At 34.4% G+C, this 18660-nt stretch overlaps 1 protein-coding gene across 1 annotated transcript in view; it reads right to left on the bottom strand.

Annotated features, from left to right (window-relative positions):
• Window positions 1-18660, bottom strand: part of LOC138334858 (uncharacterized) — an 89629-nt gene that overhangs the window by 44204 nt on the left and 26765 nt on the right. Inside the window, 3 exon segments of the mRNA XM_069283642.1 lie at window positions 2065-2152; window positions 6227-6289; window positions 6670-6753. Of these exon segments, the coding sequence (XP_069139743.1) occupies window positions 2065-2152; window positions 6227-6289; window positions 6670-6753 (235 nt within the window).

The raw sequence follows: 18660 nt of genomic DNA, 5'->3' as shown, positions 1-18660 counted from the left end.
AGGTTTTAGTTATTTTTGCATCGCCTCCAGTCCTAAACACTTATAACAAATATATATCCCAAATGGTTAAATCTTTTGTACAGTATGGAGACAGATAAATTTCTCCGTTTCGTTATATTTTTATTATGAGGAGTCGCGTAGATGTATGCGTTAGGCACGCCCAGTGCATGCGTTTGCAGTGTTCCTGTCATCGCGATTGCAATGCGGACAATTTATGGTTCTCTCCGAACTTGAGGGAACGTAGACCCAAAATTAACATGGAGGAGGGTTACCATAACAAGGATACATACATTTGCTATTCAACGGCAGAGTTATATCCCTCTCAAAATTTTGCACAGTTTGACATCGCGAGGCCCGGTTTATTACCTTTAGCTTATACTATCGTCAAGGAAGTCAGGATTAACTTCTGGTAAGATTTGTTTAGCTGTGTTTTAAGAATAAATTATATAGGAGCGTATTTAAACAAATATTTAACTAAGAAATGTATATGTTTTTGTTTAACTGTATGAACGTGGAGACACAGCTCGTGATTTTTTTCCGAATAAATCTTCCTATCAATGTACGAGATATATTGTTAGTTTATAGTTTGTGTTATTCATCCATAGAAAGCCAATACGAAAAGCTCGAGAGAACAGAATTGTGAATTCCCTTTTGTCGTATAAGGTACCAGATTGATTCAAACTTAGTTAATACCTAATAATATGTATAATAGACGGATGGTTTAATTATTTTGCTCACACGTGGATTGCATGGAGGTGTCATTTATTACAAAATTATCGCTCTGCATGATCATGTATACTTTCGTTCAGTAGCTAAACGTCTGCAAGGTACTATAGCTGGACATATACTAACTAATCCTGCAGCAATCCCGGTAGCCTTATACAGTTTAAAAGCATGTGATTGATGTGCACGTTAGGTACGGAGTAGAACATAAACAACTTTAATGGAGTTAAAATAGCGTGCTCTCTGTAGACTTCTAAGATCCATCGATCAAAAGTTCATGAAGGAATATTTTGTAAGATCCCAAGAAATATCATTTAAGTGTATTATAAACAGTTGAAAATCAAACATACATATATAACTCGAATACCTATTTTGATACATGTTTCGTTGGCCCTTAAACTCGAAACGCAGTTACCTCGAAAATATTACATCGTATCTTAGTCCCGTCGACTTAATGTCGAGTCAACCAATATTAAATTTGACTATATTTATGTACTTTTCTGAAGTATATCTATAACTCCGTTCGAAACAACAAAGCCTAAAACTCTGTAAACATTATAACATTCCATTTTTAATGTTAAAACTAGAATTATCATATAGCCGATTAATTTCGAGGGGATGATATTTTCGTAATTCTGCTTTTCATTGCTATGACGGCGAAAATTTGATCAGCAAAATATTGAGAAATGGAGTCTATATATCCTTAATGCTAGATCGTGAAAATGTAAAACCACTCTCTTGTTTTTCTTCAAATCGCAAAAATTTTGATTCACAAAAATAACCGGCTTCACGGTGTATAATTCTGACAAAGTACATGTAGGAGACCCTTCGACGACTACAGTTAGCTATTGTTTTTTTTTTTTTTTTTTTTTGATTTTTGGGTTCTATAACCAACGTTGCTTGAAAGCCAGACGGTTACTAGAAATGGAGTCTATATATCCTTACTGAGAAATGGAGTCTATATATCCTTAATGCTAGATCGTGAAAATGTAAAACCACTCTCTTGTTTTTCTTCAAATCGCAAAAATTTTGATTCACAAAAATAACCGGCTTCACGGTGTATAATTCTGACAAAGTACATGTAGGAGACCCTTCGACGACTACAGTTAGCTATTGTTTTTTTTGTTTGTTTGATTTTTGGGTTCTATAACCAATGTTGCTTGAAAGCCAGACGGTTACTAGTCACGCCACGTGATTGACATCTAACACAATGTGAAATGCAAAGTCACTTGAGGCTTAATTGACAGTAGGCAAAATGTCAATTATCGTTAAAACAAAAAGGATACGTTTTGAAGACAAATCCGTAAAAAGTAAATAAAATGTAAATATAATTATAATTACCTATAACATTACCAGTGTCAGATTTAGACCGTTGTTCTATAATAAAGTCACAGGCAAGAAGGCAGACATCTGTGATCACGGCGGACTCCTATAAATAGAAATTGTTTTAGCATACATTGATTCATTGGGTTTTACTAGATAATAATGCAATTGGTTGTAATGCATAGGGGGCAACATTATACATTTAGAAAATACCACCGTGTACAATGAATTATAAAATTGATTTGAATTTTATTTAATTTGATGTGGGTAATAATTTTCTTTCTACCACAATAGGCGGTAGTATTAAACTCTCATGGTATCAAATAAAAGATGCAGCTGTTGATTTAACAATTTTTTACACAACACGTGGAATAAACAATGTACGCATTCTGATTGGCTGACACTATGAACTTTGACCGAACTACTTATTTCTCAGTGCCACGTCATCATTGTCGACGTCATCAATAATCGAGTAACGTCATGTTAGGTTGTGATCGGCGTCAAAACTTCTGTTGGAAAGCGGACAGTTTGTGACGTGGTAGTTGTGTCAAAAACGTGACATTTCTATGTGTGGTATTATAATTTGTTTAACTCGTTTTGACACTTTTGATATGATATTTATTTGGCGGGAAGTGAACAGCACAGCTCTGCCGTCCTCATACTTTTATATATAGATCTAGTCCGACAATTAGTGTTTTATTGTTGACGTAACTTAGAAAAATTAAATTTAGTGATACGTTAAATGAGAAATATTTCGTTATAAAGTTGTTCCCAATTAAAAGATTTTTATTTAAAAAAATCGACTTTGGAATATTAATGAGTGTTTTTTTGCTAATGAAAATATCACTTTATCATGTTTGCATATCTCACCAAACACGCGTTACGTAATCCTCGTCGTATTACTATCGGCTAAAAGCGGATATAATTTTGGTATAAACAACTCACACGACTCGTGTTTGTTGGATATGGAATTTATTCCACACTCGTAAGTTATTTTTTTAAATATTACAAAAGACACTCAGTAAAGCTGTAACTTTAAAAATTTAATCACTCGTGTGGAATAACTTTCATATCCAACAACCACTCGTTATGTAACCTCTATTTTGCTTTTAGATATAAACGTTTTGTTTAGGAAATTTGGCCATAAGCATACTTGACTTTATCTAGCCAAAATCAATACTGATGCATACTATACGGCGATAATTGCAATGCTCATTACGACTTATTCCTAATAGATGAATTTATATGGGGTTGCTTCAATCAGTTTACGTGAATAAAATCGCCAGCATCAGCGTTGTGTTACAGTATAAAGAAATAGTCTATAATTGTGGTAGTGTCTGCTCCTGCTTAGCGCTCAATATGCAGAGAGTGGAACGACTGGTTGACCCGTTGTCAGTATAATGAGACCGGATGGGGTGTGCTGTTTGGTGTGAAGAAACAGCACGAACATGCCGCAGTCTCCCAAAACATGCACCCCGCACTACATACACGCTACACACCGCATACATAGAAGGCCGTCCTTACATGACTCTGGCTGTTAATAGGACGTTAATTAATCAAGCAAGCAAACAAGTATGAGAAGAAAAGTTCAATAAGCATCTCCAAATTATAAAGTTTTAAGCCAGGATTTGTAAACAATGTCAGTGAGTTAATCGATTCAACGATTATAAACTTTGATTTATATGCATACATAAATGAAAATAACTATGGGCACATGTTTTCCTAGGGTCATGTTTAATTTCATGGGAGGAAAAAAATACGATTTCCTCGTTTACTAATTCGCTCATTTGGTTTTTTCCTGTCACCAGTAATATAAGCTATACATGTTATGTTATTTGACATTCTTTCCATTTCATTCAGTGGAATTTAAGTTTGCAGTAATGCACGTCACCGCAAATTTAGCGAAATCTTATCGCCACGAACATACGTAACTATACAGTATACGACCGGTATATCTACAGCTATGAAGGCTAGATACAAAGTCACTTGTGGCAGCCTATATATATATATAATAATTAACGTGGCTTGTCATACTGTAGGTTATTTTACCTGGATCAAGGCTATACACCTGGTAGAACAGATAATGAATCTCATCAAAATGTTTCACATATACGTTAATATCTAATTACGTTGTAAACGGCTTTTACGAATAGTTAATCAATATCGCCATGGCATCGCGATAAAAACCACTTCCATCAACAAAACGTAATTATTGCTTACTAGACTTACACAATTGGAAATATACAACAGGAGTTTAAACTTATTTTACATTTTTTTACGATCTTTTAGCACTATGGTCATTTTTGAACATTTTAAGGAAGAATAAACCTGGATTCCCGGAGTAAACAAGAGGACAACGGCCAGCAACTTGCTACAAAGTTTGTGCTCATTTTGTTAGGTATATATCTATGTAGAGATATATACTTTTTTTCTTAATTCGTTTGGGAAACTTTATATATAAGACGATGTCTTTAAATAGTATTGCTCCTTTTTATATTTCTTGAGTGTAATATCAATCATTGGATAAAAACCAGAAACTGCAACGAAAACTAATAAACATGACCCGCCAATCTACAGAAAAAATAAGACCAACGGCGTTTGCGATGATATATACTTGCTTCATCAAAGACAACCTCAATAAATCCATTTCAAACGGTGATTGTCTTCCGACCTCGGAGTCATAGGGCACATCTAGTTTTATACTGTATAGACAAGTACATTATGTACGGACAGGTAACGATAGAACCAGCAGTTTGTACACTATATTAAGTTATTATTCTTATATCTTAACCGTTATTCTAATTTTCAAGAAAAGATTTTGTTTAGGCCTTAGGTCTTTTCTGTATTTTATTATATTTGTGAGTGTTTGTATGCTTTGTGTCTTGTGCAAAGTAGTATTATGTATTTGCATGTTACAGAGTTTTCTGCTCTTGCGGGTAGGTATTGATTGTGACGTCATGTGCTTGTGAACGTAACGTCATATTTTCCGGAAAAAACGACGTGACTTGCGCTCACAAAATAATGACATAACAATCGATACCTACCTGCAAGGGAGCTTACTCTATAATATGTAATGACGGAATATGTAAGCAAACTTTTATGAATAATCTTAATTAAAGACGTGTTTCTACTCGTCAATGACATCAGGTGACAGAATCAAACATTCCAATAAATGCATTGTACACATATGAGTATTTATTTTATTTGAGAATTAAAGCCCAAGATTATTCTTATTATTAATAAACTTCCAAGATAATTTGAAATAAATCTTATTTGAAAAGGAATATAAAGTATATTTCCGTTTATCAGATTAGTTTTAACAATTCCCTAATGCAATCGTCTAACCAACACGTCATATGAATGTTTCCTGACGTCACGTAAATTGATATGTTATGACGTAACAAAGATATTTCTCTGGTACAACCACTGCAAATCGCTCGCGCCAGGATGTATTACACGTGTTATATATACGTTTAACGCGGCAAAGGGCCCATTATGTGATATTCTCAAAACTGTTTGATTCCTATTTTCGTGTGGAGTTTTGATGTAATCATTTTGCACTTTTTTGGAAAATATTTTCCGAACATGACGCGGATATGTACCTTTTTAGTTGCCTAGCACGACATAAGAAATCTCTGCATTAAAAAAATCAAGAGGACATACCGCCCATACAATATATGAAATCTCTAACATTCAATCCACAATTAACGAGAAAACAGACTCGACAGAATATACAAAATAATGACATGAGATATTGCAAAAGAGTGAAAATATCAAAATTTAGGAAAAGTTGAAAATTTAAGAAAAATCCGATGAAAATTCAGTTATGAATCTGATATGTAAAATATTTCATGTGATATTCATATGTATCATACGCATGTTTTTCACATGTAATTATAAATCTTGCGATTCTCATGTGTGAAACGAAAAACATGTAAATCGCATGAAAATCATATGAGAATGACATGAAATTTTCATGCGAAAATCATGCGTGTAAAAAAATCATGATTTACGCATGATATTCATGTGAAAATCACATGAAAATTGCATGGCACTTTTGCCTGTAAAACACAGTGTACATTTGTGACTGTAGTGCAGAATACCGATTTGCTTTTTTTTCTTCATAAAACGATGATTTTAATAATTTTCTCCTTTTTGAATATTTTAATATAAGACTTACACATAAATCTTCACATGTGGTGTTTCTTTGGGTTTTAGAAATACTCTCACAGGTTTTTGTGCACTGTAACATAAACAACATATAGGTCTATATATTGTAATAATAATCCAATATTTCTAATATAAAATCCTATTAATGATTGGTTTTACTCTTTGATTTAAAATGTAAACAATTGAAAGATGAATGCATATATAATATTGTCTTTATTAATATTTATAAAAACGTAAAAACATATTATTTTCTTGAGACATTGTATTGAAGTACATAACAATGAAATTAAAATCAAAGCTTCTAAGTTGACATCAGATAAGAATCGATGATAATAAAACTTAAAAGCAATAAAATGAAAATATTAATAAAAAGGATGCAGACCTAAAAAACAACATTTCTTTGTCATTGTTATGTAAAAGTTATATAAGAATAAATAGAAATTAATTACCTACCTGTTTGCAGTTGGAATTCCTACAATCCTTGGCTGCATATACGTTGTAAAGCCTACTGGAAGGCAATGCCTTGGCGTCCCCATACTATAAAAAATAATGATAAATACTAAAGACGGAGAACTCTGAATCATGGCGTTTATTTCCTGCTCTGTTTTGCACATCTGACGCCAGTGTAGACGTTTTTTCTATCCTTGTGTCTTTATTGCTACGAAAATGGAAAAATTTGATAATGAAAATTAATCTTTCCATTTTACAAGAGTGAAACTGAAGAGCAGTGTGAAAAGGAGAGAAGACGCAGTTTTATTTCAATGTGTTGATGTGTTTTATTACATAGATTTGTTCGAAGACGTAAGCTAACAAACCGCAATGGATAATCGCCATTATATAACTAATCCCCGACTGATAAATCCTTAACAAGGAACCATATAAATTTACTTCACGTGTCAACATTTAGCTTGACATGACATAAAGAGACATTTGTCAAATAAATTGTTCCTCGTCATAGAGCCTTGGAAAAATTGTGTACTGGTTCATCCAGAGGAATAATAATTTATCCAACAAAACGAGGATTCCCAATGTCCATCGAGACAAATTTGCCATAAAGGGGCTTGTAATTAATGGTTTCTGATATGTATGTTAGTTATCTAATAACTTCAAGCATTTTTCTTCGTTTTAGCTGTATTGTGTGTGTGTGTGTGTATGTGTGTGTGTGTGTGTGTGTGTGTGTGTGAAAACTTGATAATTTATAGCCGGGGTAGCATAAAATTGATTCATGAAAGAGTGAGAAATGTTTATACCATACCAAACCTTAAGGTCTGAGCGCGAAAACTAAAAACACCGATAAAATATCTTTCCGGCGATTTTAGTTAACATAGAAATGGTGTTAAATTTTCTTTGATGTTAATCGAACTTATAGCAAAAATCTTAAATAATAAGAGTTACAATTCTATTTTTATTTAAACAGCTTTGACACGTTTTGCTCTCTGTTAAAGGTATATGTTCCGTTACTGGACGGAATTTGACTTGCTATTGTTTTTATATAAAACCATCAGGGTGGATGAAATAAGCTGTGGAAATCATTCAAATGGACACAAAAACATGTATGCTATCTTATTAACATTAGTTACAACACAAAGTGTATTCACTGTAAAATATGCCTGAATGTAGGTTTAGATGGAAACATACCTTCATAAATCACTTTACAAACACAATAAACACCACACAAATGTTAACAAAAGTTGTAGAACACAACTTGGCTTCATGGTCTGACCGTAGTTACTCATTACACTTCACTGTAAAATTCCTTTTCAGCTCTAATTTGTAATTGATAAAGTAAACCCTATCCATTGTAAGTATTGTTATTATAAAAAAGTTGGTAATTCCTGGTGTGAATAATAAACATTGGATTAAAAACTCCTCCTGATTCGTATGTATGACAATTACGGCACATAACTTTAAAAACAAAACTGACAGCTAATGTCTAGGTTTCCAAAAATAATTCTAACCATACGTAAATAATTTTTTGTACAAAAACCTTCAGTTTTATACTAATGAGCGTATGTCTAGCCAAATCTGTCTCTAATACGTATGTCTTGTTAGGTTATGTGTCTTCATTCTATCCTAAATAAACTCGTCATTACGATGCAAAACAGCATAGGATAATGCTTGATTAATTCATTGATTTGGTCCTATTAACAGCCGAGGTCATTTTCTTCGACGGCCTCCTCTGTATGTAACATGACGTGTGTGGGAAGCTCTTTTATAAGCATAACAGACGTGCTTGCAAAGACTCCGAACAGAACACCCCAACTGGTCGAACTAAACTGACGACTAGGAAATCAGTGATCTTACTCCCCTTATACTGAAAACAGCAACATAAACTATCATTTTTATTTTCTATGTCGTTTCGCATAAGAATCTACGTTAGAGTGGCGAACGCTCAAACCGAGACGATTATTCGATTCTTTTGGTGTACATCAAAGGACCAACTTCTATTTGTTTGATTATATTAACGTCATATTAACAGCCAGGGTCATGTAAGAACGGCCTCCCATGTATGTAGTGTGTAGCGTGTGTGGATTACGAGTTGCGTGTTTTGGGAGACTGCGGTATGTTCATGTTATGCCTTCTTGTATAGTGGAACTGTTGCCCTTTTAATTCTATTCCACTGAAGCATGCTGCCGAAGACACCAAGCAACACACCCCACCCAGTCACATTATACTGACAACGGGCGAACCAGTCTTCCCACTCCCTGTTTGCTGAGCGCCAAGCAGGAGAAGAAACTTTCACTTTTCTAGACTTTGGTGTGTCTTAGACAGGGGACAAAACCTAGCGCCTTCCACACAGGGGCGAACGCTCAACTCAATGCCAAAAATGAGGGCGGTGCTAAGGAAGGCATTAGGAAAGATAAAGTCAGTCAGGAAGAAGAGAAAAGATAATATCCTATATTTAGTCGCCTTTTAAGATTATGCAATAAGGGCAGCAGGTACAATTCAAACGTCTTACCACATGACATAAACATTCAGCCGGTGTACTTCACTTGATGATACTTAGGTTTGTTATTTTTGCAATTTGCACCCATAATGCATTTTAATATCACAGGTTCGCTTATGAACAGTCATGGCCTCTCGTTGGTCACTGGAACTCTCTTCTAAGATAGGCACGATCTGATATCATATCAAGTCACGTTTCGTAGGTTCACATGAGATGTCTAAGATTTATGTACCACGTTTGACCGTTTGCGTCCTCCTATATATGCATTTAATGCATGTCTTAAATTTATCTAAAGAATATACACTGTATTTCATAACACACTATTTTTTATAATTTACTCATGTCACATACATACAAAAATAGTTGTGGTAGACTGGTGTTTTACTATGCCGCGTTAGAAATTTATCTCTTTATGAATCTTCTCTAGTCATTTTCACATTGCAGTTGCCTCGCCGCCGACGAATGGTAATTACATCTATAACATATAGAAGCGCCGAATACGTATTTCTTAAAGGGACAATTCACTCAGGCTAATTCCTTTACATAACCAAGAAGCAAAATATGGCATAAATGTATTGTTCTACATTTCTTATGAAACATAAAACGTAAAACATTGACAAATTCCACGACATTGTTAAGTATTTTAATTAATATCGTTGAAATAACAAATCGTTGATCAATGCGATTAAGCAGGTACAATATGGACGCTGTACCCATACCCGAGCCAAAGTCACGCACGTTAAACAAATAAACTACATAACCACTGAGAAGGGTATAAAATGATTTTAGGCAAGACAATTCACCTGATAAGGTAAAGACACTACTGTCAAACCGATTTGAGCAGTTCAAGATAAAATTGCATTACTCGACGAGCAAGGGTCAGGGTTCGGCATACAAGAAGTTTGACCACAATGTGTAATGGCGGACAGCGAGCGAGTTTGAACATCTACACACATGTCACAACCATGCGCTTTTCAGGCATATCACAGTAAAACCAACTGATCTAATTTCCATTAGAACTGGGTTTTTTTTCCATATATAATGTTCTCTTAGACTGAATTGTCCCTTTAATAACAAAAATTACTTACGTTACATTATAACGATGAATTATTTTTTAATTATTTTACTTCAAAATGAAAGTATTTAAGATAACAGGTGCATCCCGTAAAAACATCAATGACACTACGCCTCATAGAGATTGAGGTACTTATTATACAGTAACAAAAATTGTTGATCAAACGATATCTACTGTTTATACTCTGTCGCCGATGGAACATTGTTATAAATTAAATAGTAATAGAGTTTTTTTTTAAACAATAACAGACATTGTTAGGACTGCAGTCCAATAATAACAAAGATCTATTCAAGTTAATCCTTATAATTCATAATAAATAAACGGACAGAAAAGAAAGACAGACGATTATTATGGGGCATTGGCCCTAAAAGCTCCACCTTGCTTGTAACGAGAGTTTATTGGTTTTTTTTTCAAAACAAAATTTAATTCAATATAACATTTTAAATTAGAGTGTTCCTTCAACAGAATGCCTTTCATCCAGATTTCCATATATGTACATAGTTTCCTCTCTAACATGAATATAATCCTAAATAATACTTTTTTAATTTGAGTTTTTAAATTCGTGTTTATTTGACCATATATACATTATTTTATGGTGCAGTCTACATAAACTGCATATATACTGAATTAGGAAAAAAGGAAATGTTTATTTAAAGACATAATTTTGATATCACTGTAAATAAAATGAGGTTCGCTGATTAAAAATAAAGATTCGATTTTGGTTGGTTATTATATTTATGTCCTATTAAAGACCAGAGTCATGTAAGGACGGCCTCCCATGTATGCGGTGTGTAGCGTGTGTGAAGTGTGTGTGTTTTGGGAGACTGCGGTATGTTCGTGTTGTGTCTTTTTGTATAGTGTTGTATAGTGTTAGTGGTAACTATAGTGCTATATCACTGAAGCATGCTGCCGAAGACACTAAGCTACACACTTCAACCGGTCACATTATACTGACAAAGGGCGAACTAGTCGTCCCTCTCCGCTAAGATGGAGTAAAAACCACCACTTTGGCTTTGGTGACTCCCGGTCAGGGGACAGAACCCAGAGCCTACCTCACAGGGATGAGTGCTCAACAAATGGTCAAAAGTGAGGCGGTGTCAAGTGAGACGTTAGGAAGAAGAAAGTAAGTTAGGAAGTAAGAAAAGATAAGAACCTACATTTGGTCGCCTTTTACGATCATTCTAACGCCCTGTAACGCCCTACCTGTAGGGCGAGAGATAATAAAATATGTAGCTGAAAGTATGGTATCTCCACACAAACTATTTTGTTTATCATCGAGTGGCCGCAAAGAAGTCCCTTCTTCTATATGGTGCATGTGCTAGCCGGACTCAGCGGCATATTTGACTTTAATTACGAGGAAAAAAATAATAAAGATTTTGTAGTTACTTGATAAATATTTTGTTGCAAAGGTGTTTGCAACCAATTAAGGAGTTGACTGCCAAGCGACAAAGTCATACATGTACGTACAAAAGGTTAAAGTTACATTTTGCTTTTTTTTCTGAGCAACATCTAAAAACCTGAAGAAAAATTGATACGGGACGAAGCGAAAACTCAACTGACCACAAGTTTATGGAAGTTGGCAACATGGTATGGCCATGTATCATAGGTAACGTTTAATGTGTCACCATATCTGATTTTAGCACAACAAACTATTTTGTTACTCTTCATGATATTTTTTGTGATATCATTATGAATTAATGAAACTGTTCAGAATCAGTCGTGTTTGCCTCATAGAGTAAAGTAGGTTTAAATTCAGTAAGGGGTTCACTGATCTTGGACTGGTCATTGTCACATTGTCTGTAAAGGTTTTTTTTTGATCATTTGTTACTTTATAAACATTTTTGTCCATTTCTTAAATGTTACTTGGAATAAAAAATGCTTGTTTAAAACATTTCAGTTGGCATAATGACAGGACATTATCGGTCAGGTCAGACATTTAGCTGGTCCTTTCTGACTTATCGGCATTGTAGTTTGAGATAATTGCTTTTTCCATTCCTTGTACCGTGCTTTAACAGAACATATGTTGTTGTTTTCGAAACTGATAAATTAACACATACCGTTATTCTGAGGTGTGTATTACACACAATTGTACGAAGTGTTTAAAAAGTGACCTTTCACTGCCAGTTTTGATAACGTCACATCTCTCAAGCTTTTCAGATACTTGACGGTTATATCACGCTATCGCGGAAAAATCAAAATGCAGAAATGAATATATGTAACTCTTGATATTAAAAATGAAGGTTGAGGGTAATTTATCACTAAATTGTAATCAATAATTCGGAATTGTTTTATGGTTACTGGCATTTCGTAGCTAAGACTTCTGAAAGTGATTTTATAGGACATGGCTTCCTTTACATTTGGTGATTCTTTTATGTCAAAAACAGTTTTATCTTTTGTGATAAAACAACGAATCATTATTTGAACAAGAGATTAATTACACTTTGAAGATACTCTTGTCTTGCAATACCAGAAATAGTCGGAAAAACTAAACATTTCCAATGAGCATACATTTTTAACACATTCTATGTAAGCAAGCATTACTGATGGCAGACATGTATCCTAGGAACAATATCTTTCTAAACCTTATGTACTCGGCAAGCTACAGTTGGGAGCAAGCTAAACTTGGTAGTGAAGTGCACTGGAGTGCACAAGTAAAGTTAACTCCGGTTCACTAGCTAATGCACTAGAGTTAACATCGTAGTGCACTAGAGTTAACATCGTAGTGCACTAGAGTTCACATTGTAGTGCACTAGAGTTAACAACGTAGTGCACTAGAGTTAACACTGTAGTGCACTAGAGTTCACATCGTAGTGCACAAGATAAATGAGCCTGATACTCCTTCTTATTGCATAAATTGTACATGTACAATCTGTTCATGTATATATTTCATTGAATGGTTTTAATATCTTTCAATTATTTTAGATGAATTTACCAAATGTACTCTGTATTCAAAAATAGTTTATAGTTTCTAGTTCATAACTAAGTTAGTATGTAAATAATTAATTTATTAAATAAAATGGTTACTTTTATTGGTGTACATTATTATATATGGGTTTCATCTGAGTAATTTAGCCTAATATAAGTTTTAATATTAAAGTAAAGACCATGCCGTAAGCTGTAAAACACAATCAACGGCTACAGGTGAGGCACGGGAGACGTTAAAAAGAAAAACGTTATAGAAATGACGTGATTCAAAACGAATTTATCTTTTTCCTTATATCAACAGAGAACAAAACTGATTTGGGTGACTATGTGTTTACCTCAAGATCCAATACCCACAGTACACATTGCCATAGAAACCAAACAGTAATTGTAGGTTTAGTTTATTTACCAAGCTTCTTGTACTCTACAAGTACATATAAATCACTATACAATTATCTATAAACTATAAATTTTATTTAATATATTTTATATCAGTTAAATAACTTGTATAAATCACTTTCGATATCACGGATGTAAGAGCCCGAGGTGTCTTAGAGTGGCAAGAAACAAGACTGTCCGAATAAAATCCAATTGATTTGGCAGGTGAACCCTGATCTTTTGATACAGTTGGTTGAACACAATTTTCAGTCTTTTACATTATATCTCGTAAAGCTGATATGTTTCAGTGATATCCGATATATTGGTTTTCCTATCTTAACAAACCTGCATATATCCGGACTCTATGTCCCTGAAATAAGCTGATGCTATTAGGATGCCGCGCGATGTCTGTCCATGCGGCTGACTAGACGCCGTGTAAAAATAACCATAATTAAATCCCCGTTGTCTTATCTAAATGTACTTTATTTAGTAATATTCATTAAGGGGTGAATATACAGTACAGTTGACACATGATACTCCAGACGCCGATTTTCTGAAAGCTGACAATCCGGACTGAAATACGGAGGATTTAATTATTGACTACATCAACGGAATGCGGCGGTCCGAAAAATTCGTAATCAGGATGAATTGGGTCGGAGAGCAGGTATTATAAATCAATATCAATGCAAGGGTATATTATAGTTTGGGTTCCACCTTCATGACGCAACCTTAGACATCAGTGTATGTTTAAGTCAATAAAATGACGTAATGTACTAGGCCCTAATGTAAGACTTAAAATATTTATATGGCTTATTTTCTTTATCGAATATTCTGACCTTGGTTCTTCTAATGAGTGTATCATCCCAAACCTGAAGTTTATAGCGACTGGTGCCTTATACAGGGATGCCTGATAGAAGAAGGTAATACATGTACATACATTTATGTAAGAGTGAATGATAGAAAAACGAATGTACATATGTAAAAAATGAATGACAGATAAATGCACACATGTACCATTTAATGATATACAAATAGTAAACAAAGATACACGTGTAACACTGAATGATATAAAAAATAGTAAACAAATGTACACATGTAAACAAGAATGACAGAAAAATGTGATAAACAAATGTACATATGTAACACTGAATGATATAAAAATAGTAAACAAATATACACACGTAGGAATAAATGATAGAGAAATATGATAAACAAATGTACATACGTGCATGTAAGAATGAGTGATTATACACATAAACATATCCAAGAATAAATGATTATCACATCGTCATTGATAGGGCACGAGAAGTTTTAGTAAATTGTCATCCTTTGTGAAATTGTGTTTCTTTGATTTATATATGCGATATATATATGTAATAATTAATAATAGACAAAGATTATATACATAAACATATGTAAGAATGAATGTTAGAGAAATATAATAAACAAATGTACATATGTAAGAATAAATGATGAACCAGAACCCTCCTGTTCGAGGACAGAATTTGTGAACGAAATTAATGGTTTAATGCATAAAGAAGGAAATAAAGTGGAAAACATGACATTGGAGTGTCAACCCGAGGACAAAACACATATTTCCTTAAGTATTTTGAGGAATGGCGTTATCAGGCAAGTACCCTTTCTGGTCCTAATTTCACAATAAAAAGTGCAATATTGCAACTGATTTCTCCGGTGAATGTAGTATCTTTTACAGCTCTGGGACAAGAGTACCACTATTGCAAGGAGACACAATACGAACATAGCGCTAGCGCAGCCACCCAATATATCTACACACCGTAACACAGGGAAGGCCGTGAATGATCGTAGCTGTAAATAGCATGATATGACATTAAAGGTTATCAGCTGACAGATTACCAAGGATTCCATCTAGTTCAGCTTTGATTTAGAAGGTCGAGAAATTCGTGTAACCCTATGCTAATGAAAATTTATTTTATGTAAACATGTCATGTAGCGGCAAATAAACTTTCAAGATTTGTGGTTTGTCGGGCCTATTTCCTGTGACGTCTACCAAGCGTTTGAATTGCACTATTTTAAATATTATTTAAAAAATATATTGCTAAATTTCTGATTATATTCGCTTTCACTGATTTCGGAGGCAAAAATATAGATAATGAGACACTGCTCATACAAACACCACGTTTAGGTGTCAGATACGAAATTGAAGAGGTATATTATGATGCCTACTTTCAAATAAAGGAATGATCATTTCCTGTTAACCATGGAATAAGCTATCTAAAATAGTTCGTTCTAATAGCGATTATATATACATTTAAAAACTTTTTTAAAGTTACGAAAGAAAATCAAAACATCCGAATGAATTTCTATAAACTGACATCAGGGTTCACTGTGTTCTCAGTAGGCTAAAATGCAACGATACATTAGGTTTTATTCTTTGTTTACAAAACCATTTCACAATGGACGATGTAAACGATGGACGGCTTAAAGATAACCTTAATCACGGAACGTCACCATGAAAAACTGGTGTCGTTATTGTACATGGCAGATTACGGAAGAGTGCCTTCGATCAACGACGATTTTGAACATGCCCAGAATTTACGTAGCGAGGACGTAAAAAGTCGTAGTCAGGTCGTATTAAGATAATGACAGGAACGTGGTGTTATCGGCTACGTTTGCAGTAAAAACATAGTTGTCATCGATAATTTGACATCTGGTCACATAATTAAAATACGTTCGCGTCACGTTTGCACTACGACGACAACGTCCGAACTAAGCTGACACTTAGTCAATATTACTCGTCTATTACGATGAAGAAAGCCCCGTTACGTTTTGACAACGCTGTCCAAACAATCATATTGTAAAACTTGTTTTCTGGTTTTGATCCATTTGACGTAATAAAAGTTTGGTATAACATGTCATGTTTGATATGTTTGTACAACATGATAATATTATTGTTTTATTCACTTTCAACACCATCAATAGATTTCTTTCTAGCTTTATTGGGGAAAATCAATGTCTTGATACCAGTCTGAAGCTAAAACTATCTAAAAGACTAAAAGACTACCTCCTGTATTTATACAGATATGATCGTAATCGTAGTAATCCCCCTTCACACTGGACGAAGACTGCACTACGACCTAGAAAATCATTTAGAACGTGGCAGGTCGTTACAACGTCGTGGCGAGGTCTTTAGGGGCGTATTAGCAACGCCGAGGTAGGTCGTCATTGCGCGCGATAGAGCGTGGGAGAGCGTAGATGTGCTACGACTATTTTGAACATGCTCGAAATTTACGTAGCGAGGCCATAGACGGAGCGTATATATTGGCAACGGGTGCGTATCAGTGTCGTTATAACAGTTACACCGCAGATAGTTTTCAAAACAATTCAAGATCCCGCTACGATCGTAATGGTCGTGGAGGTCGTGCAGGTCGTGGAGAGCGTAATGAAGTCATCATCCAGTGTGAAGGGGCCTTAACATCAGTACATTGTCGTAAGATATTCTAATAACCACGAGGTAGCAGCATGGTGTTGACGTACAGAGCGTAGCGCAGAACTCGTAACAATGTCGTAATATTGAAGAGAGTTTTTCCAAATTTTACATGATCTAAATACGATCCGTTGGGTCGTGAAGCTCGAGGAGAGCATTTTAAAACATTCATCAAATGTGAATGAGATATATTAACTAGTACATCCATTAGGTGTCATATATGATTTTGAACATATTGAATTTATTTGTTTAACGAATATATTATTTCGCGAGATTATCGAAGTTTAATTCATGCCGAATAAACCAAAAAAAATATTACGATTTGGCACAAGCGGTATTTAACAAAGAGCTCTAACTAAAACATTCAATGTTTGCAATGCTCTAGTTATAGTTTCAAGTAGTCTTTGTGCTCACGTTAAACCGTTCACAGTACGTACAACTGTATTCCGTTAGTGACCGTTACCATTGTTGGTATACAGCAAGGGTCTAAACAAACATCAGAGTATCAATTACACAAGTTTCTAATATTATTCATATGCCGTCCGTAATCCAAGTATTTGTTTAAAGTTTTCCCTAGGTTAATGTGACCGTAGTAAGATGTCCACATACATCGTACTGTTCTATTAAAGTTGTGCTGGTTGGTTGACCACGATTACGTCCTATTCAAGGCCCGCTACCTTTCCGAAACGACTTTTGGTTTTTAAAATTGGAATGTAAAAGGACATTGATGATTTTGTTGAGTCGCAAAAGTTATTAACTTAACGTTAATACTATACTTATTATCAATTCCTAAACAATTTAATTTAAATAAATCAAATGTTAATTTTCATAACGCGGGTCGTATTATGTTTCCCGCCGTCGTCCTAAATACCGTCCGTTGGTTGATTATCAGTGCGCCAGATGACAAAACTTCACTGTAAACATAGATTACGCAGGGATATTTACATGTGTTTGGTGTTGTAACCTTACTTCAGGTCAACGATATAAATTTTCTATTGTTATAATTGCTTTTAAGATACATTTATTTTTTGTTTCGGAAAAGTAGTGGGCCTTTAACAGTCAGGACTAGTTAAAGATCATCTCCGGTGTATGTTGTGTATTTCGTATATGAAATTTACTTGAACGTTATCAGGAAGAATATTTGTGTCTCACTTATGTCAGATATGTGTCTGAAGCAGGATGTCAAAAACATCATAATTCACACCTTTATGACAATTGACAAACCAGTCGTTCCACTGCCTTTGTATTGAACTTCAACATGAACAGATATAATTTATCATAGAGAATAGGGCTTATTTCGCCTAGATCACCAAACATTCTTCTCAGAGGGTCAATGCTCAGCATAAGACCACAAATGAGGCATTGTCAAAGGAAACGATTGGAAGAAGGAAGTCAGTCAACGAGATTTGAGACGAGACCTTTTTTCACCGTTCCTTTGTCTTGTGTTTTGTTATTTCATAAATATGAGGGTATAAAGATTATCTTATTATTGTAATTGTCAATGAATAATTAAAGAAACAAATGCCGACACAATAAGACTGGTATGTCCATCAACATGTCGTAATATCGGATCTTTTTCTCTTAGACACTTCCAATAGATAAGCCAATAATTTACACCATTACGAGGTCATATTGCTGCATGAAGGATGAAATATG

This window comes from Argopecten irradians, chromosome 11 (genome assembly GCF_041381155.1).
Source record: "Argopecten irradians isolate NY chromosome 11, Ai_NY, whole genome shotgun sequence".
NCBI classification, from domain to species: domain Eukaryota; kingdom Metazoa; phylum Mollusca; class Bivalvia; order Pectinida; family Pectinidae; genus Argopecten; species Argopecten irradians.
The sequence above is the reverse complement of the archived record's forward strand: the minus strand, read 5'-3'. Positions and strand labels throughout refer to the sequence as shown.